Source organism: Platichthys flesus, chromosome 5 (assembly GCF_949316205.1).
Source record: "Platichthys flesus chromosome 5, fPlaFle2.1, whole genome shotgun sequence".
Lineage (NCBI taxonomy): Eukaryota > Metazoa > Chordata > Actinopteri > Pleuronectiformes > Pleuronectidae > Platichthys > Platichthys flesus.
The window spans coordinates 19,646,739-19,674,472 of NC_084949.1; the positions used below are offsets into that span (position 1 = coordinate 19,646,739).

Consider the following 27,734-nt stretch of genomic DNA (forward strand, 5'->3'; position numbering starts at 1 on the left):
AGACACACAGACACAGACACAGACACAGACACAGACACAGACACAGACACACACACACACACACACACACACACACACACACACACACACACACACACACACACACACACACACACACACACACACACACACACACACACACACACACACACACACACACACACACACAACTATCTATAGAGGGTTGATGGAGCAGCCTGCATCAAAGCTTCAAAAGAACCACTTAATTAATCTTCATGTCCTTAAGGAGCATACAAATTAACTTGTTTTCAATATCATAGGTCCACTCGCATTTTCATCTCTCATTTCTAAATTCAAATAAATCAAGTGCATTTGTGTTGAGAATTAAAAAAAAAACCTCAGTTGAAAGTGAAATAGAATTATAATTTAAAAAGAGAAAATGGCGCAGACAGAGTTGGCTAAAAATATATATAAAATCCCCTGCATTTCGCATATCAATTTCCTTTCTCTTCTTGAATCAGAGCCGGGAAGAGGACCATCTCTTTTTTTAGAGTTCAGACCCCTCAGGATGGCTTCAAGCTGAGCGGGGGGGAACTTCGCTGGATTCCTAATTAACATTCAGCCTCTGTCTCGTGCGTCTCTAGGACATTTTGGTGGTGAATGTGTACAGTCTTGTTCGGGATGTGCTCAAAATTTCATTAACGCTGCAGTTAATGAAAAAAACAAGCCCGTCTCAAGTTTGTAATGGGGAGGCTGCAGCCGGCATCCTGAGGTCAGTGCACGGGGAGACAGACGCAGAAAAAAAATTAAACACTCGTTTTAACTGTGATGTTTCAAACCTAGTCTGTTCCTCTTTTGTGCGTGCTACTACAGAATGTAGAGTAGGAGAATAAACATTCAAAATTAAAGATTAATAATTCTTCTTTATGTATTTAGATACATAGGGAATTCAACATTTATACGTTTAAGAATCTTAAACCCTAGTAATCTGATGAACAAGGACAAATACATATATTTCACTGCCCTCAAAAAGGATGCAAAAAAATATTTAGGACTCCAGCAAACAGCTATGACAATAATAATATATGGAATTATCAGGGAGCAAAAATCAAAAGATCACGTCCCCGATGACGAGAATAATTGCAAAGCGTCATTTCATTTAGCTTGCATTTTTATGAGCTTTGATCTTTCAGAGTAAATTCATAATCTTGTTTGTTAATATGGTTTTAAGCCATGTGTGCTAAACAGATTCATGTGCTGGTGTTTACAGCGGCTGAGTGGTTATAGTGAAACCAAAGCAAACACAGCTATTAGCCTACTTCTCACAGGCAGCACACACACACACATATACAAGGCCTCAATTCTTTAAGCTCCAAAAATAGATTTTCTTTATTCTTAATCCAAATTTCACTCTGGCTTAATGAAATCTAACTGATGAGGGAGGTTAAAACATTGAGGCCTCTGTGGTGTAGGGAGACTATAGAGGGCAGTGGACGCTGTGTTTAGAGGAGCATCTTATGGTTTCTGGGGGTGCACCTCTGTAATAATTTAAAGCTTAAGCTATTCATTTTGCATTACAAATGAAATTCACACTGAAATGATCTAAATCTGAATGTTACACATGTATGTTGCACGTTATAAAACTAAGGAAGTGTGGCTCGGTAGACGGTCACTGCAGCTTTTCATTTTGTATTAGAATAAAACAAACAACAGAATAAAAGCACCTGAACTCATCTCGTTTGCCCTTTAAATCTAGACGATAAAAGTACATGAATAAAACTTGATGAGCAGAAAGCACACTATCAGGCCTGTGTTGTTAATATATCTTTCTGTAGATCATTCACACTTTATCCTTTATCATCCATATCAGATCACTGAAATCTAAATATAAACCAGGTCTTTCAGTGATTATTAAGGATTAAAAACAACTTTTGTTTACAGGCTGTTTCCTCCTGTGTGATGCGGGGCTCAGCTCTGACGCCCACCTTCCTCCTCACCCTCCTCACCCCAGTTCATCATGCGTGGACAATAACAACACACAGCACTCACGTCGTGGCTGTTGCTGTTGGGGCTGCTCTCCGACTCGTGGACCAGGGACGACTTGATGTCGGCCAGGTCTCCCTCCTCCTCCGAGTGGCTGAGCTCGGCGAAGATCTGCTCCTTGTGCGGGTCCCCCTCGTCCTTGAAGGGGATCATCTCGTCGGTGGCGCACAGCTCCGGGTCTCCTCCGCCGCCGCCGCCGCCTGATAACTGGGGCATTTTTAACAAACTGACTCGCTCTGCTCCACCGGAGAACCTGAAGCCACCACCGCGGCTGGGCGAGGGAATCTCACGGAAATCCCGGGTGGAAGTTGTAGGGGGTGGGGGGTGAGGGGGGTGAGGGGACCGTCTGCTCTGGTTTCACCGGAGCGTCGACGGTGAGTCACCGGGAGAGGAAGCGGCGTGGCGCGGACACGCAGCCGGTGTGTGTCTGGAGGAGCAACAGGAGGAGAGCGTGTGTGTGTGTCTGTGTCAGTGTGTGTCTGTTCTCCACGAGTCTCTGAACTACACGCGACCCGGAAAACTTGACGTGCAAGCGGGTCGGAACGAGGAGTCCGGTGCACGCCTCAATGTCATGAGGAGAAAATAACAAATACAAATCGAGGGAGAACCACGAGTTTAAGATCTCATCACTACAGCGTGTGAGTCAGCGCACAGCGGATATGGTCCAGGAAAAACAAATGTGCGTTAAGAAAAAGTGCATTCACAAAGTGGAGAGAGAGAAAATAGTTCCTCGGTGGTCCGGTGGAGAAGCTGCTGCGTCCTTGGAAATTAAAATTCAGAGAAATTAAAAAAAACTGAACAGAACTGAGCTAGAGCAAAACAATAAAAAGCTGGAGATGGAGAGGAAAGTGATGGAGGTGGAAGAAAAGGAAAAATACTCTTTTAATTCTTAGGGATTTAAAACCGAAAAATGCGTCCAAAGTACATCCTCGAGTGAGAAATAAAAACACATGAAGATATAAAGGAGGGGGAATAAAGACGAGCGACTTCCCCGCTGCTGCCGCACCGCTTCCACAGTGTCATGTAACCCGTGTGTGTATGTGTGTGTTTGGTATAATGTAGCCGTGCGCCCTCCCTCCTTTCCTCCCCTCCTTTCCTCCCCCCTCTCTCTCTCTCTCTCTCTCTCTCTCTCTCTCTCTCTCTCTCTCTCTCTCTCTCTCTCTCCTTTCAGTCTGTGGAAAAGGAAGGAGAGATGAAAGGGAAGCCGAGGCTGTGATTGACACCGCACCGATTGACACTCCTCCTGAGACACAGATTTATACGCGGCTTCACAACAAATGGGCAGACAGGAGGAGAAGAGGAGGAGGAGGAGGTGAGGAAGAAGACGCGCTCTGTGCATTTGGATGCCTTGAAACAATTACGATTAATACAAATGTCGATAGATTTAGAAGACAGTGTTTTTATTTGGAGGTAGAATAAATTCAACGTCGATGCAAGTGATGGCAACATTGGTATTTGTTTACCTGTAGATGAGGCCACTTAAAAAACAGTAAACACTTTTTTTTGTCATTTTCCCCTACCTTCACATCGTCCCATATATTTATTGTATACTTATTTGTGATGACAACAAATCAGCAACATCCAGGTTGAAGGTTTCGTTTTTATTATTTAAACTGCGTACGCTTTTGATGGGCTTCCTACAATATCTGGGAATATTCATTTTAATTTTGCTATTCAGTAAAACAATATGTTTCAATGTGACAGCAGTCGGAGATAGTGTGGGTTGCAATGGGCTAACGAAATAAGAGAAATAAAGGCCACACGGTCATAAACTTTTCCCCATTGATTCAAATTAAAAGTCAGACACTCATCTGACCTTGTATTGAAACGTGACAAAACATTTAATTTGACACTTCAGTCACAAACACTCAATAAAATCAAACTTATGAAAGCTAATCGTTTTATGATTGACAGATGAACAACCGCACACGCGTCATCAGACAGTGATTAAATAAATTGAAGTCATTAATTAGGAATGAAAAATATGTAAGCACGTGCCACCGACACGAGGGGCAAAGAACTGTTTTGAAATCGATGCGTCGATGTGGAGTCTCAGATTTTATGGGACGAAATGCAGAGGGGGTGGGGGGGGGAGTAGAAAAGGAAAATAAACGGCAACAGATCCTGATAATAATTAAAAAAACAAAAGGAAAAGAAAAGAAGTGGAAGTGGCGTGCGTCAGTGCGTCTGTCTGAGCGCAGAGAGGTTGCGTGAGAATCACAGTTGGGCCGGGGAGGCAGATCTTTATAAAGCGCGGGGGGTGGGGTTAGAGGGGCGGAGCCGCGGCTCCCTTTGATCTCGCGGCGGCTGGCTCTTTCATCCCCGACTCTCCCCCCTCCTCCTCCTCCCCGCTTCCCCCAGCAGCAGCAAGCCCCCTCTCATCCAGCCCCCCCCCCCCCCCCCCCCCCATTCCCTCCCCTCTCTCCCTTTGCCTTTGTATGACTAAATTTGGTCCGAGTGTGGAGCCGGGCCAACATTTCCACGTGTGCGTTCATCCTCCCAGCTGAGAGACAGAGAGAGAGAGGAGAGAGAGAGAGAGAGAGAGAGAGAGAGAGAGAGAGAGAGAGAGAGAGAGAGAGAGAGAGAGAGAGAGAGAGAGAAAGGGGTTTTCTTCCGGGTAAGGGAGGCAGCGAGCGACAGCGAGAGAGAAAAAAGATCAAAGGCTTTGGGGTTTTGGAAGCGGAGTGTGCAATCAAAGGAGACTGGCTGCATTCCAGAGTGTAGCGGAAAGCGCGCTCGCACCCTCACGCGCCCGATCACGCACGAGCACGCAGTACACAGCACCGATAGAGAGTGTTAATTAAAACGATTTCACACATAAAGCAAACCCCTGAACAAACAAACCTTTCATTTATTTAAAAAAAAAAACTTTAACATTAAACTTCATGTTTGCAGCCAAAAAAAGAGAGAGAAAGTGTGAGAGAAGCTTTAAACTCTGTTTCCCTTCCCACTCTGAAAGAAATAGTTGGTTCTACTTCATTAGAGTGTTCTTTAATTTAATTACCTGCCACTTTTTCCCTGGCACAATTTGAAATGATCCTACCTACATGCACAACCAGGACCTAAAACCTCGCTAATGGGAACACACTAATTTCCTTTAAAATGTTGTATTTTTCTTCCATGGTCTTTTCCAGCATTCACCTCGGACATGGTTTTAAATCATAAAATTAGGAGAAGAGGGAAATCGGGGGCAAAAAGGCCTTTTAAGGTTCTAAAAAGAGACAGTGCAGGCCTGCAGGGCCCGAGATAAGAGGTGGAGGGATCCAAAGAGGGAAAAATGAAACAGTTTTAATACAGCAAAGGACTAAATGACTCATGTTTGGAATAAGTTGTCATTGCAATATTTTATGGAAATCAACACAGTGATTGGTACTGACAGAAAGTTTCTTGTTTAAAATTATTTATAATAAAGAAAAATTACTTTTTTTCAAACGATCATATTTTGACCATGTATATCCCTTTATAATTTAAAACACACTATTATACTACCCTATATAACCGTACTTTACTATTCCCTCATTTGGTCATTTATGATAATCTTACATATTGTATTGTTTTTATTAAATGTGCAGTTTGTGGAATAAAGAACTTCTTTAATAATTCTTGGCTTTTAATCCACAAAATAAAATTCAAAGGAAACTAAGAATTGTGTTAAGCAAATAACCTCTTCACACAGGGACCAGGTCCTCATTCTCTGAGCTTGTTGTTTCTACATTCTACATTATACACTGGCTCAGAGCGGGCCTTTTGTATTTTTACATTGCCTAAAGGCCACTGTATGCTTTCTTACTTGCTAGAAACTGAGTTGGTTACAATCTGTAACCTCACTGCAAGATGTCACTACACACTGAACTTTTAAGAGGATCATTTTAGATTTTTTAATCATTAATTATTTTTCTTCAATTACAATTTTGAACATCAGCAAAGGTTATTCAAGTTTCCTATTAAAAGAAATATAGAAGCTATCTCAATATGAAAATATTTTATTATCTGAAAAAAATATTCATATATTGACCCCAGAAAACACAACAAATACATTTGAATGACACTGTCAAAAATGCAGATGTCAAGGAAGTAAGAAATAAATCAAAAGTATAGTATTTACCTAATTTGTATATTATTGGTGTTGTTGCATAAATTAAATAAGGCAGTCTTTAAGTGTTTTGCTACATGTAGCACTACATTCACCTGCAGTAAACAAAAACATGAAAACACGCTTTTGTCCAAAGCGACTTACATTTTTTTAAGAACACTCCGCATTTATGAGGGGCCATTTGTAGGGGTTCAGTATCTTGCCAAGGACACTTAGGCCTGCAGATGGGTAGGTGAGATTCGAACCAGCAACTTTCTTGTTGCAGAGCACCCGCATTAACCCCTAGGCCATGCTCTCCCCTCTTGATTAAAAACCCTGTGAGGAAGAGTCATTTGTTCACCAGGACACCAAACTGATATCAACATTTCACTGAGTGATACAGATTTTCTTTTTCTCCATACTTTTTCATTCATTCATTGAGTTTGCAGCAGCAGAACGAGAACATCAGCAATAAGTCAGCAGAGATAAAGATGCAGCTTTTTGTTTGCTGTGTAACGATTCCAGTTTGGCGACTTGATGACATGACAACAAACAACAGCCCTTCTCTAATGGAGCTTCTGTCAGGACCACCTTACACACTCTAACTTGACATCTAAATATGTTGTATTCTGCAGTGAGGCTGTGGGCATTGCAGCCCGGGTTGTTAAAATACTCAGGAAAGTTGGTGAGGAGAGAAAAGAGAGAGAAGAGAAGGAGGGGAGGGAGAGAAACCGAAGGAAACAGAGCTACATTAGCATTTCTCTCCTAATGAGTTCATAAGAGTGACCCCTCTGGATCTCACATGAAAAGGAAGATTTCCTGCTGCGCTGTGACCTGAATTCAGTTGTCTCTCACTTTAGATACTACATTTTGCATGTTGTGTAAGGAAGGAGTATATCTATGCACAGGGCATAATTTATCACCAGCAGACCAGTAGTCAATCTGAAGTTGGGAATGATTATATAACGAAGGTCCACACATTGTGATGAGATACAAAGTGTTGATGAGCATAATGCAACTCTAGAATATTTTGTTTTATATTAGGATTTCCCCCCCCCCCCCCTTTTCTTATAAATTTGAGAGATGATATCTATTTAGCAGACAATATGAATTGTGTCAAACAAAATGCTCTTTGTTGCAACAACATTCAGTCAAGGTCCTCTTTAGATCTATTATTGTCTCGTCTTTTTATCCGTTCTATTTTCATTGCAATGCAAAATACTTCAAAGAGAAATTACCCTAATTATCTGCAGTTCGCTCAATATGCTGTGTGTGTGTGTGTGTGTGTGTGTGTGTGTGTGTGTGTGTTTGTGTGTGTGAGAGCGTTACGGTGTCTGCTTTCGTGATATCAATGTGTTCCGATTTGTCAATATCAGTTCCTAAATTCACTTGCCAGGTGAGTTCAGAGGAGAAACCCACACGCCGCAGTCTATTCCACCTGTTAGTCATTCCTAACGACTTCCTTGATGTAGAAATTATAGCCCTGGCACCCGCAGCCATCTCCAAGAAAACGACAGGAAACAAACATCCAAATTATGATGAAAAGAGCATGCAATCAAAGCCAAGAAAAGACACCATCTATCAAACGTGCAAATCAAAAAACGGGGGAGGTCTGAGGTGAGTGATTACTTGCTGCTGCTCTTTGAATGGTAGACGGTGACTCACCTTGGGGGCGTGTCTTGGGGGTAAGGTGAGGGACGAGTGGGGAAGACGTGTGATCTGTTGATTTATGGCACACGCCGTCAGGAGGATGTCTCAGACGAGCTGTCATTAAAATGAAATTATCTCCTTGATGGAAAGGAGGGGAATTTGTCCTCCTTCGTTTATATTATGGATGTGTACAATTTGGACAGGAGAGGTCTGGCTCTAGAAGTGGAGCAATAAATCCAGGAATCCAGGCGACGTAGCAGCTCTGTGTTACCGCACAGCTGCGCTTTGAGCTAAATGCTAACAATGCTTACAATGACAATGCTAGCATATACACATATGTAGCAGTTATGGTGTTTACTACGCTCACCGTTCAAGCTTATCATGCTAACGTTTGCTATTAGCACTAAACAAAGAACAGCTGAAGCTGACAGGAATGTTTTGCAGGCATTAACCCACAAACCAAACTGGAATAGCACTCAGTGGAGCACATACCTCCGCAATCAATTCGCGCACATACTTAAATATCAGTCCCCTTATTATGCCTGATTCCTTTCATCAGGATCTGTCAATTATTCCCTGTGAAATTGGTGAATATGTTAAAAACAACTAAACATCTGACAACATTTAAGTAAGAAAAAATATCCTAGATCTGCCCTTCTGTCGGAATCCAAGACAACATTTAATGGATTCTTTCTTTGAGCAAGTTCCATGTTCCAAAGTTGTCACACTTCATTCTCCTGAGGACACGAATGTCTGTGTCAAAAGTCAGAGTTTCACTGAGCAGCATCAATATTAACTTCATGGTGAAAGGGTGGATTCACGAGTCATTAGGGAACCGAGAACACCTATAACATGGTTTTTAGTTTAAATTGATGTAGGAGCCATAAATAAGTTAAAGAAAAATGTTTTTATTATTATTTGGGATACAAGTGTGTGCATGTTCAAATAATTTATTTTTCTTTAATAAAAGTGGAAACTCATTTGTACGGATTGCAGTGATTTTTTTGATCAGCGTGTCATTTAAATAATAAGGCCCGACCTCAGCGACACGTTTGTTTTCTTTCAGTCGCTACAATTTACACCTTTTACTTGATGGCAGAAATCTTTGATCTCTGCAGGCTGTGCCCGATGAGAATTGAAAAGATCAGCAAAGTCTTGAGGATTCCTCGTCCCTGTATTTCTCTGTAAACTTTCATCATGGTCCATCCTACAGTTATCTCGATATTTCTGGTGGACTGAACAATCCGCCCTCCCTGTGTGGCTAAAAATCAAACGCTGCAGTATTTCTACATATTTAACAATGAGCTTTAAAAACAAATTTCCTCAGGAGGATTCCGCTCACCCACCCACTGTTCAGGTAACCAAATCCAATCAGGGGCCGTCTGACTCACACAGAGATATGGAGTGATTCACTCCGACTGGCACCTGACTCCACCCTTCTATCCTTGCTCGTCAGAGATGCTGACAGAAGAGAGAAGGATGACTTCTCCTCTGAGACTTGGCTCTCACTCACAGACGAGACAGTATTAACTTACACCCTCTGAGCATCAAAACCCAGAATGTTTGCATGCCGCCATCCTCGCTGCACAACAGTGGACTAACACTCAGTCACGGCCTCCATCTCTCTGCTGACCCTCCTCACCGTCTCAACCCATCCTGCACTGATTCCCCTAGGTGCTGCCTCGGTGCAGCCAGAAGAAAATTCCTCCGGAGCATATCATATCATGACAGGCAGTCTCTCTCATCTCTGTTTGTGTCTGTGTGTGTGTGTGTGTGTATGTGTGTGTGTGTGTGTGTGTGTGTGTGGACATGCAGCCCTGTCCCACTGTCACTCCTGAAGACTAATGGCGGATTAACACTAGACTGACTTAGGCGCCTCGAGGGAAAGTGACAGTGAGGGTGTTTACATAAAAACTTAACCCAGCTGGGAGAGCGTCCTTCTCTGCAGCGCACAGGAATTAGTGGAAATCTGCTGAGCTTGCCTATGGTCAACATTGGTGTCTACTGTTGATAGGGGTGGTCGTTTAACGGTGTGAGTGCTGTGCAACTGATTTGAAATGACCACAGCACACGAAGCAACACACTGGTTCAGGATGTTTCCCAGAACATGAGGAAAAAAGCACTTCTGCAGCGTGTGTCGTCTTCTGAGTGAAGGTTTACACTGATTTAGTTCAAATGCACTGTGGGAAAGCGTGAGGTCTCCCCCGGTGTAATTGATCAGGTTAGAGAGGCACGACCGGGCTCTTTTTTTATTGCACCGGGGGACAACATATGTCCAGAGGCTTGCACAGCTTCCCCACCAGCCGTCCTCCAACATATTCTGTTGTGTGCTACATTCTTCGGGTCCAAAGGGGAAGCGGTCTAGTCCTCCCGGTGCACACAGCTCCTCCTTTCATCCCACTGTGTTATTGGAGAAAGCAGTGAGCACCGCGTCGGGCCCTGCTGTGCTGGGGTCGGGGGTCAGCACTGACCTGCTAAGAGGTCGCGGGGCCCCCATCCAGTCTGTAATCAAGCACACAGCACACCTCACTGACCCCAATCCTCCGTGCGCGCCCGTCGCCCAGCCTCCGGCCGCCTCGGCTGCCGGAGATCAAACACGGAGCGGCGGTACCTCTGGCCCTGTGTTATCAGCCTGGGTGTCTCATCACATCAACACACAGGGCTAAACAGTAAACACAGCCAGTCTGGTTTGACTCTCACTGTGTGTGTGTGTGTGTGAATGTAGGGGGGGGGGGGTACATATCAGTGTACATATCAGTATTGAAGTGTGTTCATGCCTGCACCCAGGTGCATGAAGGTATCAGCTGTTTTATTATCAGTTCAAATTTAAATATGATTCATGTCTTTTATCAAAAATAGTTTGTGATTGTTTCCATTTAATTTGAGTTGAAAATATGGTAAAAGGGTTAATTTAGAACAAAGTCATCCAAACACAGAGATGATAATGCTCAAGGTTGGCTTGGACAATTTTATTATTTTAAATGGAGACACTCATCAATACACTACATTGCTGCAAAAACACGGGTGTCTGTGGCACATCGAGCAGTAAGGTCATGTGATTACTGATCTGTTTTCCTTTTATACGTGGTGTTTCTTTTCTCAGAAGATCAAACTCTTTATCTAGTCTGTATTTAGCTTTGAACTATCCATCGTCCAGAAGAAGCTCCCTCGTCAGTTTTTTTATTTAAAGCTTGGAGGATGAGACGTACCCAGACATGACAAAGTTTCCCTTTTCACAGACAAATTACAAACCACCGAGAGAGCTTCAAAATCCATTCATCCATGTTTTGACACTTTTCTTGTTCAGTCACTTTAGTCAGTGACGTTTACGACTAATTGGACAAGAAGTTTTGGTTGCCGATACAACAGAAGCACAAGTTACCATCACCTTGGATAAACGGATGAAACCAGCACTGCAGGTTTTTCTCCAACTCATTTTTCAGATGCTACATCTGCGCTGTTCCTTGGTGGGTTTGTCACTATGAGCGTTCAGCTTTTTACATACACACTCATTTTACCTATTGTTAGCATAAAAAGCGCAGACTGTATATGAAGATGGACGACATGACTGCTCTCTAAAAAATGAAGCCAAAATGTCTCAATGACTATACAGGTCAATGACCCCATCACCTCCATGTGAGTAGATGGGAAATGGACAATCTAAAGAGTCAGAATACACATATAATCCAAATTTTATCTTTGAATATGGTTTCAATCACTTTAGGTAATTATCCTCACACTGATGTATTTCCAAGCTTGGTTTCAAATACTTATTTGATGCCATAAAAGCAGGTTGAAACATCATCATTGAAATCCAATATTCAAAATTCCCCGGCCTGTTTAGTTGAAAGGCAAAATACTGGGCACAACTTTAATCTTTGCTTTTTTCCCCCTCAGCTTGAATATGTTGAGACAGCTGAAGATGGCCTGTGTAAAGAGCCCAGGCGAGCAATGCTTAACCAGGCCGGTGGCTGATTTCCTGGGTGCGCCGGCCTACACCATCAGGAAATTAACTGTTAAAACCACTGGAGTGTGATACTTACTCGAGCTGATTGATTTGCTCCAGTCCCACAAAGGAAATGTCCACAATTCCCGGGAGTTGTTACTAGAGAGGAAAGCGTTTCCAGACACGGGGAAACGTGCTGCCAATTTGACAGGTTTAGTTAGGCACCTTGGCTCTGCTCCTTTGTTGTGTTTAAAAAAGCATCAAATGAGTGTTTTTGTAGGCAGGCAGCTCGGCTCCAGAGTGGGGAAACAACTCATTTCTTTCCTTTGTCTAAGGGTTTTCCCCCCACGTCTCCCGACATGAAGAAATTGTTGCAAATGAGTCATTTCTTCTTGGCAGGCCTCAGGCGAGAGGGAGAGGGAGAAAGAGAGGGCCATATTCTTGAGTAGACAAAAAAAAAAAACGATTTACTCATCCTCCCACTGGTTTAATTGGTTCAGATAAAAGCGGTGGTTACTGATGCTGATAATCATTTGATGTAATATCTTAAATTATATCTTTGAAACTTGTATTCTCTTTCACACACTGAAAAGTGGGATCAGTCGACCATTTAAGAATTACGTCTGGATTGTGGGAGTTTGTGTGGGAGTTTTCGGGAAAAAAGTGTGTTGAGATTTATGCTTGTGTGCATGCATGACTTTACGTGTTGGTTAATTAGTGTGTTACTGTTAGTGTCGGCCAGGGAGGGTCTAAGGCACATCTCATCTCTCAGTAGCTGCTCTTTAGACATGAAGATATTTTCATGACATTTTCCAAAGGGGGAAAATGGCCGCAAAATTCCCTGTGCATGAATGGTTTGATAATGTTTCTAATATGCGACGGCAGCAGAAAAAAATACAAATATTATCTCAGGATGAAAAGGAGCATCCACCAACATAGAGAACACTCAGGAGCTAAATGAGACATTAGCTAACACCCGTGCGAATGTGATGTAAACAAAAACAAACCTTGTCCTAGACTGAAATTTTATATCATGTCCTACTTCCTCCACACTCTACCCAGACGCCACTCCTTGTCTGAATGTTCCCGACATCTTCCTGTTGTTGTGAACCAGACAATCTCCAGCTGGGTTCTTCATATCTGAAAGGCAAACCTCCGGGTATCATGTCCCAGAGTCCTACTTTGCCCTCTTAGTTCCGTTGAGTTCTACCATGCCGCATGCAGGTAATATTTGTGTGAAGCGATATGTGAAGCGATATTTACGACACAGGAAGCCAGTGACGTAGTGTCTCCTGTAAAACTACAGCTCTGTTGTTCCTGCTGCTCATTTTTTTACAGCAGCAATATGTGGCCGGGAGAATGTTTGAACTCCTGGCCTCAGTCCCGCCCAAGTCGTGGCCCAATTTGAGCCAGATTCGAAACGGTGAAAATCCCAGAGGATGTATAGTGAAGTAGCTGTGCCAAGATCCTGGTTGCCCGGCCTCGCCCTGCCATCTGCTTCATTAAGTGTAGTCACGAAAGGCCTGAGAGAGAGAGAGAGAGATTTAGTGCCACCACACCTTACAGCAAGGCTGAAGAGTCCTAATAAATACTGTTTTGTGAACACTTACACTATTTTTCCGAATGTCCTCGTCTGTAATGAAAATAGATAAAATGTATGGAGAAGACATTTCATTCAGGGTGCGGTGACCTAATGCCCCTGTTGATTTTTCCAGTGTTGGTGCCGTCCCACTGCTGTTGATGCCATTTGCCTTCCTCTGATCCACTCGTCTTGCCCCAGCTCTGACTTTAAGAGAGATGCTCGTAAACAAGCCTCCCCTGAGCATTTATCTGTTTTCTTCCACATCCAGTTTTGCCGCTGCCTAAATGTTTGATATGTCTGCAAACGTCAGTGACGTGTTTGGGGGGGTGTTTCACACACTTCATGGTCAAGTCCCGCCCACTGCACATAAAACATGCAAACGTTTCCTCTCTTTGTGGAGCGCCACTGGCCCAGGTTCACACTTGAAAGGCTTTCCCAACCTCTCTATCGAGCCTCCGAGCCACATTTCTATTATTCCCTCTGCTTTAATCCAACAAATTCAAAGGCCATTCGCATGTTGTAAGAATTCCCCGGGTCAGCGATAAACAATTGACACATTAAAGTCCAGCTCCTCCGCAAATCTATAAAATGGGAAGATGTGCAGTTTCAGCAGCCGACACAAGAGATATATTAACTTTATGAAAGCCATGACAGACATGTGCCGTCCACAGTTTCTGTAGGAACAAAGTTTCTACTACTATCAAAACTACTTGTAAGCTAAATAATGTTCATCCTGGGATTTAAAGATATATTGCAACATATTTATCAGAGAGCAAAGCTCAGATCCTCTCTCAACACCCAGAGGAACCCTACCATTTTGTCATGGAGGCGTTTACCAAGATTTCACAGATAACTTGAGATTACAGACACAAGGACCAGTGCTGTTGACCCCTTGATCCTCATCATCATCATCATCATGCAGCCTGCATGAGGAGGGTCAGTCATGCTTCTAAGAAAAAAATAAATCTTCACTAGATATTATTAGTTACAGTCTATAGCCAACACTGTAACCACACAGTTTGTGTTTTAGGCACCCGGAGTGCTGCCTTGGTTTTTCTGTGCATTTGCATATCCGGTCAGAAGGGATCGGGTGAAAATGAAAACGACAACAGTTTCTTCTCTGAGAAATGATTAAGTAAGAAGAACAAGTAAAGAGCTATGTATTGTGCCTGTTTAATGATTAGAGAGATTGAGGAGTGAGGAATTCTTTGTTCTTGCAATTAAGATGAATGTACTGATTTCTTTTACAAAGTCTCAGCAGAAGCCGTAATCAAGACAAAGAGTGAGATTTGTCTAGAACATCCAATTAAAACACCTTTTTGATGTATAATTAAAATCGGTTAATATATAAGATAACCTTTCAGTTGAGCATTAGGGTTTCATGAGGTAACCTTAATCCTCTGACACAATGAATTCAATTTCTTTGAAAGGAAAGGAAACATGAAACTGTAAACATAAAGCTATTGAATCTCTTGAACTCTCACATTATGTAATTTGCACTGATGCTTAAAAGAATCCATTGACTCATGTAACAAAAAGTGATCTTCACACGACAAAACTATTCACGGGAAAAATAAAACGTAAAACCCAGTCGTAGGCAGAGAAGATAGAAAAACTGTGTGCGAGATGTTCCTGAAAAACAAAGCCCCTCGACGCGCCCTCTCTCCTTTGAGCAGATGACACCGCCTCAGCATACATTACACATGCATATCATCGGAACTAATCACGCTATTTGTGGGCCTGATTGCAGTGTTGCTTAAGACGGGTGAGCAGGGGTTTCCTTTGTGCCAGAGCTAATGATGTCCCTTTGTGATAGACGCTTGGTGTGAGGGTTGAGGACACTGGTATAGACTCCGAGGAGCTGCTGTGTGGGTCTTAGTGTGACTGGCAGCTGCAGTAATCCGCCCTTTGTGTCTTCAACAGGGCCCCACTGAGCTCCCCTGACAGGGACCGATGTTCGCGACTCCACCAGGCAGCCCAGATGGGCCGAGTGACACGGTGCGAGAGAGAGGGAGGGGAGGGAGACAGCGCGCGTCGAGTTGGAGGGAGAGGAGAAGGGAAGAGGGAGGAAGAAAGTAAAGAAGAGGAAGGGAAGTGAATGGAGAGAGAGCACGGGATCAGAAACAGGGGGAAGAGGAAAATCCTGGCAGGAAAACTGTAAGTCAGAGAGCATGGAGGAATGGGCGTCTGCCCCTGAAAGCCTCATGACAGCTCTGTCACTGCAGGGCTGGTTTGTTTGTCCTGCATTTGTTTCTTGTTCCTTTGCGGTCACCCTGAAGTGTGCCTGGGAAGGTCCTCTGATTGGTGGAGGCGGTCTGGGCCCACTTCAATTAAAATCCACGGCCGTACATGACTGCAGAACACACAAACACAAACACACACACACACATTCACTCTTCCCCTTCTTCCTGTCACAGTCTTTCTCCATTCGTTTACATTGAATGGCCTGGTCACAGCCACTGACAGGAAGTTTTTCCATCGCTGCTCATGGTTCGTGTGTTTGTCTCCTGTCATCACTCTCTTGAGATGTGGAGGGTGGATTTCTTCACATGCGTAATCTATAAGTGAAGACTGGCACTATAAGCTGCTCACTTTTCACTTGTGTAGCGACCACATGCTGCTACACAATGTCACAAGAGATCATTGAATGCAACGTGAGTCACATGGAAAAAAGTAGAATGTAAACACATGAGTTTTTTGTATTAGTTTATACACAAGCAACAGTAGCAAGATGAAACCTATTCAATCTACTTAAGTCAGTTTAAAGCAATGTACTTTATGCTCATTTGTATGTTTTTTTTCCATATATATTGTATTGTAATAAATATTATTATATATATAAAAATTACATTATGAAAAAAGCTAATAAAATCAACAAATAAAACATATAATCAAACATCATTATAAGAGTACCTTACAAAATTAATTGAATGTGATATTGGGATTGGTCTTAAAACAGAGATGGACTCATTTATTTGTAGTGTTGATGAATCTGCAGTTCATGGATTGTATCACCTATTCATTATTTGGTTTGCAAAATATCAAAAACCAGTAAAGAAGGTCCATCAGCAAAGTCCCAGAGCTCAAGCTGGTGTCTTTAAATTACTTTAAATTCAAATTCATCTGACCAACAGTCCAAAATCAATAGAAAGCACATTTAGTAAATTAGCTCAATAAATGGCTCAAATGTTTTATTTAATTACAAAGTTAATAAACTAAACTCTTTCTGATGAAGTGACTTATCCTCTAGTTTGAATTAAGTTTCAGTGGCTATATTAAATTCATTCAATTTTGTTTTATTTGATGGATGAGGATATTTACAACACAAGATATATCTTGTTATCATGATTTATAATAATATAAGGCCAACAATCCTCATAATAATACAATAAAATTAGATATTTTTATCCATTTTTCAAATCCTCACAGGTATTGTTTATTAACACATGAAGGAAAGAGCCTCAAAACACAGGATTCTTGTAATATTCTCTATTGATTACAGTAACAATCTTGTCTGTTTTTTTTATGATACATTAGAATAAGCTGCATCAGATTTAGGTTGTCAAGTTACAATTGTCTCCTAATAATGACACAACAAATGAAATTATTATAGCAATAAAAACAATTTATCAAAAAATATCAAAAGCTTTATACAACTCTGTATGATTTGTGGGTTGATCTGTGCTTTTAAATATGAAATAAAAAATTATTTTAAGAGGGGAAATAAACTTACATAGAAATAAAGTGTAATGATCTGTAGCAGTTAAAGAACCCTGGCAGCTGAGTCCAAGTAAAACTCAAATAAGCCTCCAGTGGAAGCAACAATTTCCTCAAGGCTGAAAAAGGAACTCCCACCCAAAGTCCCACACTATAATATGATCTGCTCTTACTGCAACTGAGACAACAGGTCTTTGATTTTTAGTGTGAATGAGCTCTTCACTTGAGACATCAAACAGCACGTAAAGCAACAGGGATTTGAGAGTGATAGAAAGCCCATTGATCTTCCGCTTTCTTCTTAATTCATATTTAACCATTGGCTTGGCACCAAGAAAGATTGTGTTTATGGCCTTCTAAAATCCATCATTAATTTCTTACTGTTAAGCCCAGGCCAAACAATTTCGTAAATAATGTTAATCACAGATGAAACCACGATTTTACCGTAAACATTTCCTCAAACAGCACAGTGTTTACCCCCGGCTCCCGCGACAAGCTGTTGAGCCTCTAAAGTCTTGGTGCTACACTGCTAGTCGAAGAAGTAATTGTCTACATTGAATTGCATGAGCTCAAATGGGAACTTGCTTAGATGTGTCTGGAGACTAATTGGGAGACAGAAACGGCAAACAGCGTTAGTGACGGAAGAAACAACACAAATTCACAAGTAAATAGTACAGGGTGCATCAAATTAGACTCAATGTGTGTGTGTGTATGTGTGTGTGTGTGTGTGTGTGTGTGTGTGTTTGGATATTACTTGTTTTTTTAGGGGCCACAAACTATGGTGACCTGCTTTTGTCGTGGGAACAAAAATCAAATCCTCATAACATCCATCATTAAATTTGTAAGACGTGTTTTAAGGTTAGCGTAAGGTCAGGAGTAGGTTCATGTTGGAGTTGTATACTGGTTAAGGTTAGTCTCCAGGAAGATAATATAAGTCAGTGTAATGTCCTCCGCGGTCAGGGGGACATGACCTCATGGCCGAGGGTGTTTCTACGTTTAAGGACAAATTTCCTTCGGGCTACAATTTGTCTGATTGGGGACAAAATGGTTGAGTTAAGGTTAAGGTTAAGGTTAAGGTTAAGGTCAAGGTTAGGATTAGCCAAGAAGTGGTTATGGTTATTGTTAGGGTTAGGCTATATTAAGCCTATGACAATGTGTGTGTGTGTGTGTGTGTGTGTGTGTGTGTGTGTGTGTGTGTGTGTGTGTGTGTGTGTGTGTGTGAGTGTGTGTGTGTGTGTGTGTGTATACTGTGGCAGTGGTAAAGGTAAAGAAAAACTTGACTTTTAAAGTACTTAAATATCAGATGATTTTGCTTCTTTATTTTCATATCTTATTCTAAATAACAAATAAATAAATAATTAATTTGTTTTAAATTTACCGAAGGCCGGACTTCAGCTGACTCAGTGCGTTTTCACACCTGAACCAAGATTCATGTCTTTTTTTATATTTGATGTGGTTAGTTTTGGTTTCACACTGTAATTAGTGAACAAACTAGAAGACTTTTGTAAGATATAGGTACGTCCTGTCTCACCTATGTGGGCAGAGTCTACCTATAGTTGACACTGATTGATTTGTAGGTGGATGTGGGTCTGACTTCAGCATGTTGCCGAATTTGACCTTTACATGGCATAGAAAAAAATGTTCTCTTCTCTCTTTGTCTCTCTTTGCAAACAGTCTTGGTTTTAGATGTGGTCAAATTACATTCTGTACGAACTGGATCATTCTGACAGCTTGAGACTCCTACCCTGGTGTCCCCTAGTATCCATATGTGTCTGTGTGTGTGTGTGTGTGTGTGTGTATGTGTGTGTGTGTGTGTGTGTGTGTATGTGTGTGTGTGTGTGTGTGTGTTCAGCCATACGTACATGTGCCTGTGACAGATGTGTTAAATTAAAGGCGGCGAGTGAACCAAATCTGATGCACCAAGTCTGGAGATCTCCCAGTTTGAGAGCGGATTACAAACTGGTGAGCTGCAAATCCATCTCTCTTTCTCTGTGTAATTGGCATGTCATAATTGCCACTCCGCAGAACTCAGTGAAGTCTGGGCACTTAATGTGTAGAAGCACGGCCCTTTGCACCCAGGGCCCTCCGGTCTGCGACTTTGTTGTGGAAACGTGGCGTTTGAGGCTTCCATCAGGGTTACAGTTCAACATAATTAATGCTCATCAGCATCCAGAGTCTCACTTTTCCTTTTCCTTGAACTAGAAAACATTATACATGCATGAAGATCTGTAGATAACCGGCTGCAAGACGACAAACAAGCAGCAGGAGAGGACTTCCACGGCGGAGAGGAGTGGTGTATAACAGCAAAGGATGCAACAAAACTTTCCAGGGAGTTTCTTACGAGTTTCACATAAGTCATATTTGAGCTTGGTCTCAAGTGCTGCTTCATGAACATGATGAAATGGCCTTTTAAAGTGCTCTCAGAGGAGCCAACACTTCAAGGGCTTCTTAGAACCCGCACCACTGCCTTGTATCACCCCAAGAGAGGGACAGAAAAGCGGGCCAAAGAGAAATAGAAAGAGAACGCAAGAGACGGCTAGCAAAAGGGAGAACACTCTAAAACCAAAATGCAAAAGAGTCATAAAAGCCGAGACGAGCAGAGAAACCCTCACAGAGAAAAAGAAACTTGAAATGAAAGAGCCTTAAAAAAAAAGAACATTTATTCCGAGCTGATCCTCAGATCAGATGAGATAAGAGCACAGTAAGTTCAGTCTCTGCTTGGAGCTGAGTTCAGGCGTTTCTTTTTCCAACTTACTGAATACGGGACTAAAAGGAGGACCAGAGGAAGAAGAAGAAGGCAGGAGCAGCATGAGCGTACCCACTAGCTTTTAGTCAGGAAGCCTAATGAGTTCCTGTGGGATGGGAGCTGGCTGTCAATCATCCTCATTCTTCTCCAGCACTATGCTGTGTCATCCTGTACACGCAGAACCAAGGGGCATGAAATAATTAGAAATGGCCAAGCAGCCACAGAGCTGGCAAAGGAAGGAAGTCACAGTGTGTCTCTCTCGTGCGAGGGGACATTTGGATTTGTTGGAAGACGCTGTACCCGCCCTCACGACAATGCTTTAAATGTGACAATGAGGTAATAGTGTTACAGCTTATTGCGTTATGTCACCACGTCTCCCGACTTATTGTGAGGGCGATGAAAGACGGAAAAATGGCGAGCGATGTATTCAGCGTGTGATGAAAGGCGGCTCCCGCTGGTAGGGCAGCTGTGAGACTCCTTTTAAGGACGGGGTGGCAGCGAATGAGAGGGGGGGAAAAAGAGGGAGAAATGAACGAGTGCGGAGGGAAATATCAGACCTATTGTTGGTCTGGTTTTTAAAAGAAAAGAGACGACAGAGAACAGATGGGGGTGGGGGGGATGCTGGACGTACAGCTACACGCCTACAACTAGAAATTATCTATACGATGCAGGGATTCATTTTCCAGATCCAGATTTTTTGGCTCAACCTTTTTTTCCCCGGCTATAAATATAAATAACAAGATGCACACACAGGGAGATGCGGAGCTGTAGGAGGAAGGGGGGGGAGGCAAAACAAAATGAGCCATCCCCGAAACAAAACAAGAGGAGGATTTAGAAACATCTGCATGTGAATAGACGCTGCCGAGCATCGGCGGCAGCAGAAAGGGCTTTATGTAATTGATGATGAACAATGTCACAGAACTGGCAGATTGGGGGAGGGACGGCTGAGGTGGTCATGTGACAAGACCTGTCTTTATCCTGGATGCGATGTGTTTGAGCCTTGTGACGGTGCAAATAGAAAAGTAACTGTCATTCCTTCTCAGACTGTGTTCATGGGTCTCCAGGTGAGTCGAGGTGAAAAACGCAGGTGCGATACGTGAGGGGGCTGTAATGTGTATTTTATTTTAGAGATCTGCCACTAATGAGTATTTTCCTTTTTGACAGTTTTCTTGATTTTGAAAGTCGGAAAGTTTAGAAACATTGGATGTCCGGTAGCTCACCTAAAAATGGGGTTCAGACATTTCCCAGAGTTAGATTTTCAGATATAAAGAACTCAGCAGGTGATCGTGTCATACTGCTGTCCATCTTGCTGAGGGCTTTGTCACTACAGTGATAGTAAATTGTGTTTTGGGCATTCATGGAAACTAGCAATATCGTCATTTTTCGGTTTCAACAGTTTCAAGGACATCCACGGTGAAAGGGTTCCTTATTACCCCCGAGAACAATTCAGATTTAAAATCTCAAATTTGTGGCTTGGGAGTGTTTAACACGAAAAAGTTATTATTGATTAAATAGTTGCCACGTTTCTTCTCGCAGCTCTAACATAATTCTTCTTGTGTTTTCTTGAGTGACGTTGTTGTGATCCGTCCAGAAGCTTAGGCCCAGAGAGCAGCCAGAGAGCCACATGGGTTAATGGATGGCGCTTTCATTAATTTAGCCCCCCCCCAAGCAAAGCCCACGTTCCTGACTGTTTGCTAACCTGCCGTCCGTACCTCTCCTGACACGAAGTAGAAAACACCCGTGGTCCGAGGTTAATTACGTGTCCATCTCTTAATCAAAACACTGCATCGTATCCTCTTTGGTTTGTGTGAAGCTGGCAGGAAGAGGCGGGAGGGCCTGTGCCAGGGTTGGTGGGATGGGCATCGGCTCGGGGGACAGAGTGTGAGGCTGTAGAGAGCAGCCAAGGTTGACCTACGAGGCGGGGCAGGAGAATTGGCCCGGGATCTGAGGCAGTGGTGTGAGGACGCCGGGGAGCCGCTCTATCGGTGGGCATCAGGCCAGCTGGGCTCTACTGTATTTCCTTGTCAAACGGGCCAGCGAACGCAATGATGCCAAGAGGAGACGAGAGGAGAATCCTAACAATCCAGCAGTAACAGCAGAGGCAGTTGGAAGAGACAAAGTTCCCGTTGCAGTTAATTTGTTTGCATCAGTTTAACTTGTGGTGGGTATAATATAGGTTCATGGCTTTATCATCATGCAGTTGGTGGCAGACTCGTCTCTTGGAAGCGGCCGGTGTCCGGGGAGTTCCCCTGTGGACTTGCAGTGACATGTTTTTGATGTATGAACTGGTAAGAGTTGGGCATCTTTCTGTTGGGGGAAAAAACACTGGTTTATTGTGTCCATTTCAGTCATTCGCAGTGCATCAGTGCATCAGGTGATACACTGAAGGAAGACATTTTGACTTTTAACTTCTATTGATGTTTGTGACCCTGAATGTAGCAAAACAGCCTGAAGTGGCAATTTGACCTAAAGTAACCTTTGGTTTCATCATGGAAGTTCACCTGAATGTATTTCAAAGCCTATACAGAGACCGCATTATATAAGTCAGTTCTCAATGTGCGTGATGTGCGATTGTGTGACTGTGCCTGGTCATAGATCTATCATAAAAACAGTGAAAGATTCTGATGATCCGCTGGACATGTGTTCACTCTGAACATATAACACTGCATGTTCAGGAGTGTCATGTTATGTTTTTTGGTTAATTAATTCAGCCTTACCTTTTGTTTGAGGGTTGAAGTTCAGGGCTAGGCCAGGTTTAGTTCATTTTAACGAGAACTATTCACTTATTGCACAAAAATATCCTGTCTACATGAGATTATAACCCATCAACAAAAGTTCATGTGTTGTGTGTACTTTTTTGAAACTTGTTTTGGAACCTCATGGGCCTCCATAAACTGGTATTAGTGATTGTCTTTGTTTTCCAGACTTCATCTAGACCCAGAGTTTCTCCTATTATAAAAAACTTGAGGCTAGATTTAAGCTGATCATCCTTTAGCGTGAGCAGAGTGAGTCAACAGTGTTATGTCCACGCTCCCCCAGCTGGGACACACCACACTCCACTTTGTCTCTATCACCTAAAGGAGTAGCTCTTAAATACTCTCCAACTCACTGCAGCTCACATTATCTCTTCCCCCTTCAACCACCAATTCTCGTCAATTTTCATTCCCCCCTTCTCTCTCCTCTTTCCAATTTCCCCTCTCGGCTCTCCTCTCTTCTTCTCTTCTCCCGTCACTTTGCCCATTTCTCGACTTCTCTCCCTTTTTTCTCCTCAGCCTCTGCCGTCCCCGGGGGGTATGAGACAGGCTGGGAGACTTGCCGTATGTGCCGCTGTCATGGCCTGAGCTCCCTGTTGGGGGATCCTTTGATGGAGTTGGGGATTATTCATCCTGTTCGTTGGGCCGTATACCACTGTCACACAGCACCAGCAGCAGCATCACATGCAGACATATACACATACTGCCACACGCTTGAAAAATAACTACACCAATATTTCCCACTCAGGAGGAAATAGGACTTTTTTCCATTAGCGCACTTTGATGTTGGACCAGCTGTTGTTATCGAGACAGTGTCGAGTTTTAAGATGATCGTTCCGAGGACATGGAGCTGGTGCAATCATCTTCTCCTTGATATGAGACGTCAGTGATGCAGGCAGATGGAGTTTTTCGAATGTTCCTTCTTTGACAGCTGCATAGCAGATGTCGCACAGCACTGAAAATAGTTGAATAAAATAATTTGTTGTTAAATAACATCTTTGAAAATATCTCGCATTAGAGAGTTTTCCGTTTGTTTTTTATATTGCTAAATATATTAAGTAGCCTTGCATTCACTGTTTAAACGATTGCACTTCTGCAGAATGAAAAACACGTGACGGGCAAAAATTGGTAACATAGCTCAGCAGTGACTTGTGGTATTATTTAGGAAAAGAAGCAATAAAATACTCATATTATAGTACCATATCCTACATGTCAGATATTTACTGCTCAACAAGTTCTGAAACCTAACCCTGGAGCGCAAACTGTTACCTCTGAAGGAAAGCCAACATTTGTCGTATTAAACATGTGCATTGTTATTAGGGGGATTTATTGTACTAAACAACAATATTAAAGCAGGGGAATAACATAAGCCTCACTTATTGTTTTCACACCTGAAGGTTATGATTTCACGTCTGTACGACAAACGCACGTCCTTTCGTCACCACTTACATGACCTGACATCTATTTGTTTAGGTTGGGCATGTGGCCAGTGTAAGTCTTGATTGGCAGGTAGCAGTCTTTCTGTTTGAATAGAGTAATTTAATGAGCCGGCTCATTTAGTTAATTATGTTGCTCATGTAAGATAATAGCAGTACTACCAACGTCATCGACTTCAGGAGCAGTGCATGACACGAGTGGGAATGTGCCACATGAACATCCTCATTGTTCAAACCTTATGTAATCGGAGTCAAAGACTGCAAGCAATCCTGTGAAGCTGCTTCCACTTCTTTTCCTCCTTCTATTGTTAATTGTTGTCTCAGTTTGAATGCAGCGGATTGTCTGACAGTCTGAACTGTCCAAGAAAAATGTTTCAAACTGCAAACAAGCCACACACCACGGCTCAGTCTCACTCGGACTGAGATAGACTCTTTTGGTCTGTTAAATCCGTTGGTGTGAGGCACTTTTCACCTGTTATGAACTGGAACAAACGAGGAAGGTGTGAAAAGTGCAGAGAGAGAAAAATTTCATGAAACCTCCAAATTGTTCATTCCATAATGATCGTGTCTGTTCAGCCACGGCTGCCCAGTTTGAACTTGTACTTCCTATTTTGAACAAAACATATATGACTGTGTTGATGTCCATTGTATCACTCGGACTTGTGTGAATTTATTATGATATATGTTGTGATTAAAGAGTGCGGGTCATTTCTCGGCTTTGTGTGTGAGTGTGTGTGTGTGTGTGTGTGTTTTGGCTGTAGGGTGTGTGTGCTGGCAAATGGAGCATCACTTCTCAACCAAACTCAATGTCTGCCAATCTTGAAGGCTGTCATTTTCTTTTTTCTTTTTTTGGGGGGGGGCTGGGGGGATTTTCTCTGTTCTTTTTTCTTCAGGGTCCCTTGAGGAATTTGGGAGCATCTCCTTAATGATCCTGGATGGTGCAGCAGTGGCAGTGTGTGGGCTGGCGGTGTGTAGGCGACGGGAGCGACGGAGCAGCAGAGCTCCACAGCACCTCATTAGGCCCATGGACTCCCGAGCTGGAGCCACATTAAAGCGCAGCCATGCCTTTCAACATGTGCCGGCTGGTCTCACTTCCGCTTTCCCTGCTGCTGGAGTCGTCGCTCACATTTCAGACGCATCCACACATACACAAAATGTAAAGGGGGGGGGGAGACGGGGAGGATATAGTGCGGTTGTGGGAAAGATAAGAGAGATAAAGGGGATGGCATTAAAAACAGAGGAGGTAATCTCTGTGCAGGCTTTTCTGTTGTTTTGAATGGTGTTTGCTTTTCTAATGAATTCATCAGAAACATCACTAAGATCTTCAGCGTACGGGCGACTGATGATGCTACACGCTGATACGAAGACGCTACTCCAGGAAAACAATGACGGCAGCGACAGATCTTCCCTCGTATTCTGATTTCCGGATCAGACACTCCCTTGCGTGTGCCAGCCAGGCAGGGAGCACATTAATCCACTAAAGCCCTCCACCTCTTCACACACTCAACACAAGTGGAGGCGGCTCCTCCTCCCGCCTCTGAAGTTCTTCTTCTTCTTCTTCTTCTTCTTCTTCTTCTTCTTCTTCTTCTTCTTCTTCTTCGGAGGCTTGGCGAGGTCAGCCCCGTTGTTATCGTTGTCATATTGATGAAACGCTCAGCTTGCGGTCGGTTCACAGTCCGCCCACATTTCAGTTGACAACCCGGCTCCGAGAGGAGAGACATTAAGTGGCTCTCTACTCAAGAAGTAAAAAAAAGGGTTGTTTGCTGAGAATTGGTATAGAAACTGCTGTGGGAATTTTTGCATATGTTTGTGTGTGTTTTTTTTTTTTTTACGATTTGGACGAGGCCTCGCTGTAAACAAACAACCATGAGAGAGCCGTTTGAATGATAGGATAAAACACATCTCTTTCAAGTGCTGAAATCAATATCCCATATAATCGTAAACATGAGGGCATTAGAGAGTAATGTTCCTCTTTGGTTGGAAGGACAGACGTATAATATGTCATATTAATGCAGTTTAATTCAATTAGCTCTTTGCTGGGCGTGCCACGGAAACCCACAGGAATATTTTGTTGATGAACGCAGCAAGCTGAAAGTGAGTTGAGAGAGGATGCCAGTTATTATGATAATATGATTTGAACGTTCGGTGTCATAACAAGCAATAAGCTGAAACGTTTTAATTAAGGGCAAAACGAAATCTACAATCTTCACGAACACAGTTGGCTTCAGTGAAGAGTGAGAAACCCCGAGGTTTTGTAAAAGGGCTGAAAAATGTTTTTTAAGATGGAAGAAACAATTAAAATCCGAAAAATCAGCCCCTCAGTCCGTCTGTTTGTTTGTTTGTCAAACAAAGAAGTCATTTTAAGAATGCAAGTCTCCTAAAGGAAGAAAAAAACAGCTTTTGTCATCACATTGAACAATGTTTATAGAAAATAAAACACACAAAAAAGAGCCCAAAGGTTCTTCATCTCTGTCACGAGAGACACGAGCAGTCGTTTTCCTATTTTTTACTGTATTTCATTTAAATTTCCACTCGGTGTCTTGGAAAAGAATATTTGATCTTTTCCCCCCGAACCTGTCACCGATGGGCCTTCGAAGCTGCGAGACACTGCATTGTGTTTGTGACACTGCGGGATATACAGGAGAAAAAGATCAAACTGCTCGGCGCAGAGAGAACATGAAAAGGTAAACACGGTGTCCTGGCGGTTTACCTGTTTAAAAGCCCTCTTTGTTTCACATGTTCAGACCACAAATGTTTGGGGGCAACAGTCTTGTACAATGTTTGCTTTTCTGGAAATGATTGTCTACTTTAATGTTGTTGTCTTACTTGGGCCGCGTTTGTTCGGTGAATGCTGCTTTAGTGTGCAGAAAAACTTTTCGGGCTCTCACAGCTCTTTTGTGTTATGCTGACTTTTGTGAGGGTGTTTTTTTTGCGTCGCTTTCCAAGGCCTGCGTGTGTGTGTGTGTGCATGCGCGTGCGTGTGTGTAGTGACAGCAACGGCACCACTGGAGGTCTCAGCGGTAGCAACATGTGGAATTCCCCTTCCCGAGATCAAATGGAAAGAAAAAAAGATATATGGTTTCTCACTGCTTTCCAATTAATACCTCACCTGGGTCTGGGTTAAGATGAAAAGTGATAACAACCACGATGGGGACAGCCAGAGGTTGAAAGAAAGTGTGAAACTGAGACGGAGCGAGCCCTTTTAAGTGCTTTGACAATTTTTGGCTGGGCTCCCCTGTTGATCAGCACGCGCCAACACAACAGGCAGTGGAGCGAATATTCTGGAAGGTGTGTAACCAAAATGTTGATTCTATGCTCCAGATTATAGGCCTGTGTAAAAATAGAGAAAAACATGATAAGCACGGTCGCATGAAAAAAGTGGAAATTGAGGACCCTTGTTAGTCATAATTGGCTAATTTTGTTTGTAAGGTCATGATAGCACTTAAAGCCTCTCTGGATCCTTTCCCGCAAAAATGCAACGTGCAACACAGGCGGCCCTCTGGTGTGCCAGTGAGCACTGATGTGCTTTCTGTTTCCATGCCAACTCACTTTCATCTTTCATCTTTCTTACCAGCTCATCCTACGCTTCAGATGAATTAGGTTTGTTACAAATTCTTTTGAAGTGCACACACGGCCCCCCCACCCCCCCACCCCCCATACCACCCCACTTCAGCGAAACAAAACAAAAAAACACTGAGGAGCTACAAATGTAAGCCAGTAATCTTGCTCGTTTCGGCTCCTTGGCTAACCAATGGCACCGCGGACGGGATGTTTCCACTTCATTTCAATTTGGAATACATCCCTCGCTCCTTCTACCTTTTGGCTTCCATT

General features: G+C 42.9%; 1 protein-coding gene and 1 long non-coding RNA gene across 2 annotated transcripts in view; both read right to left on the reverse strand.

Moving 5' to 3' along the window:
- lef1 (lymphoid enhancer-binding factor 1) overlaps nt 1-3,015 on the reverse strand; it is a gene marked incomplete in the record, with an annotated part of 39,032 nt that extends 36,017 nt beyond the window's left edge. Inside the window, 1 exon segment of the mRNA XM_062386979.1 lies at nt 2,011-3,015. Coding sequence (XP_062242963.1) covers nt 2,011-2,220 — 210 coding nt within the window.
- Nucleotides 3,016-13,058: 10,043 nt separating this feature from the next.
- Nucleotides 13,059-27,734, reverse strand: part of LOC133954253 (uncharacterized) — a 39,750-nt gene continuing 25,074 nt past the window's right edge. The window contains exon 3 of the long non-coding RNA XR_009920763.1: nt 13,059-13,195. This is a non-coding gene — a long non-coding RNA (uncharacterized LOC133954253). The remainder of the gene's footprint in view (nt 13,196-27,734) is intronic.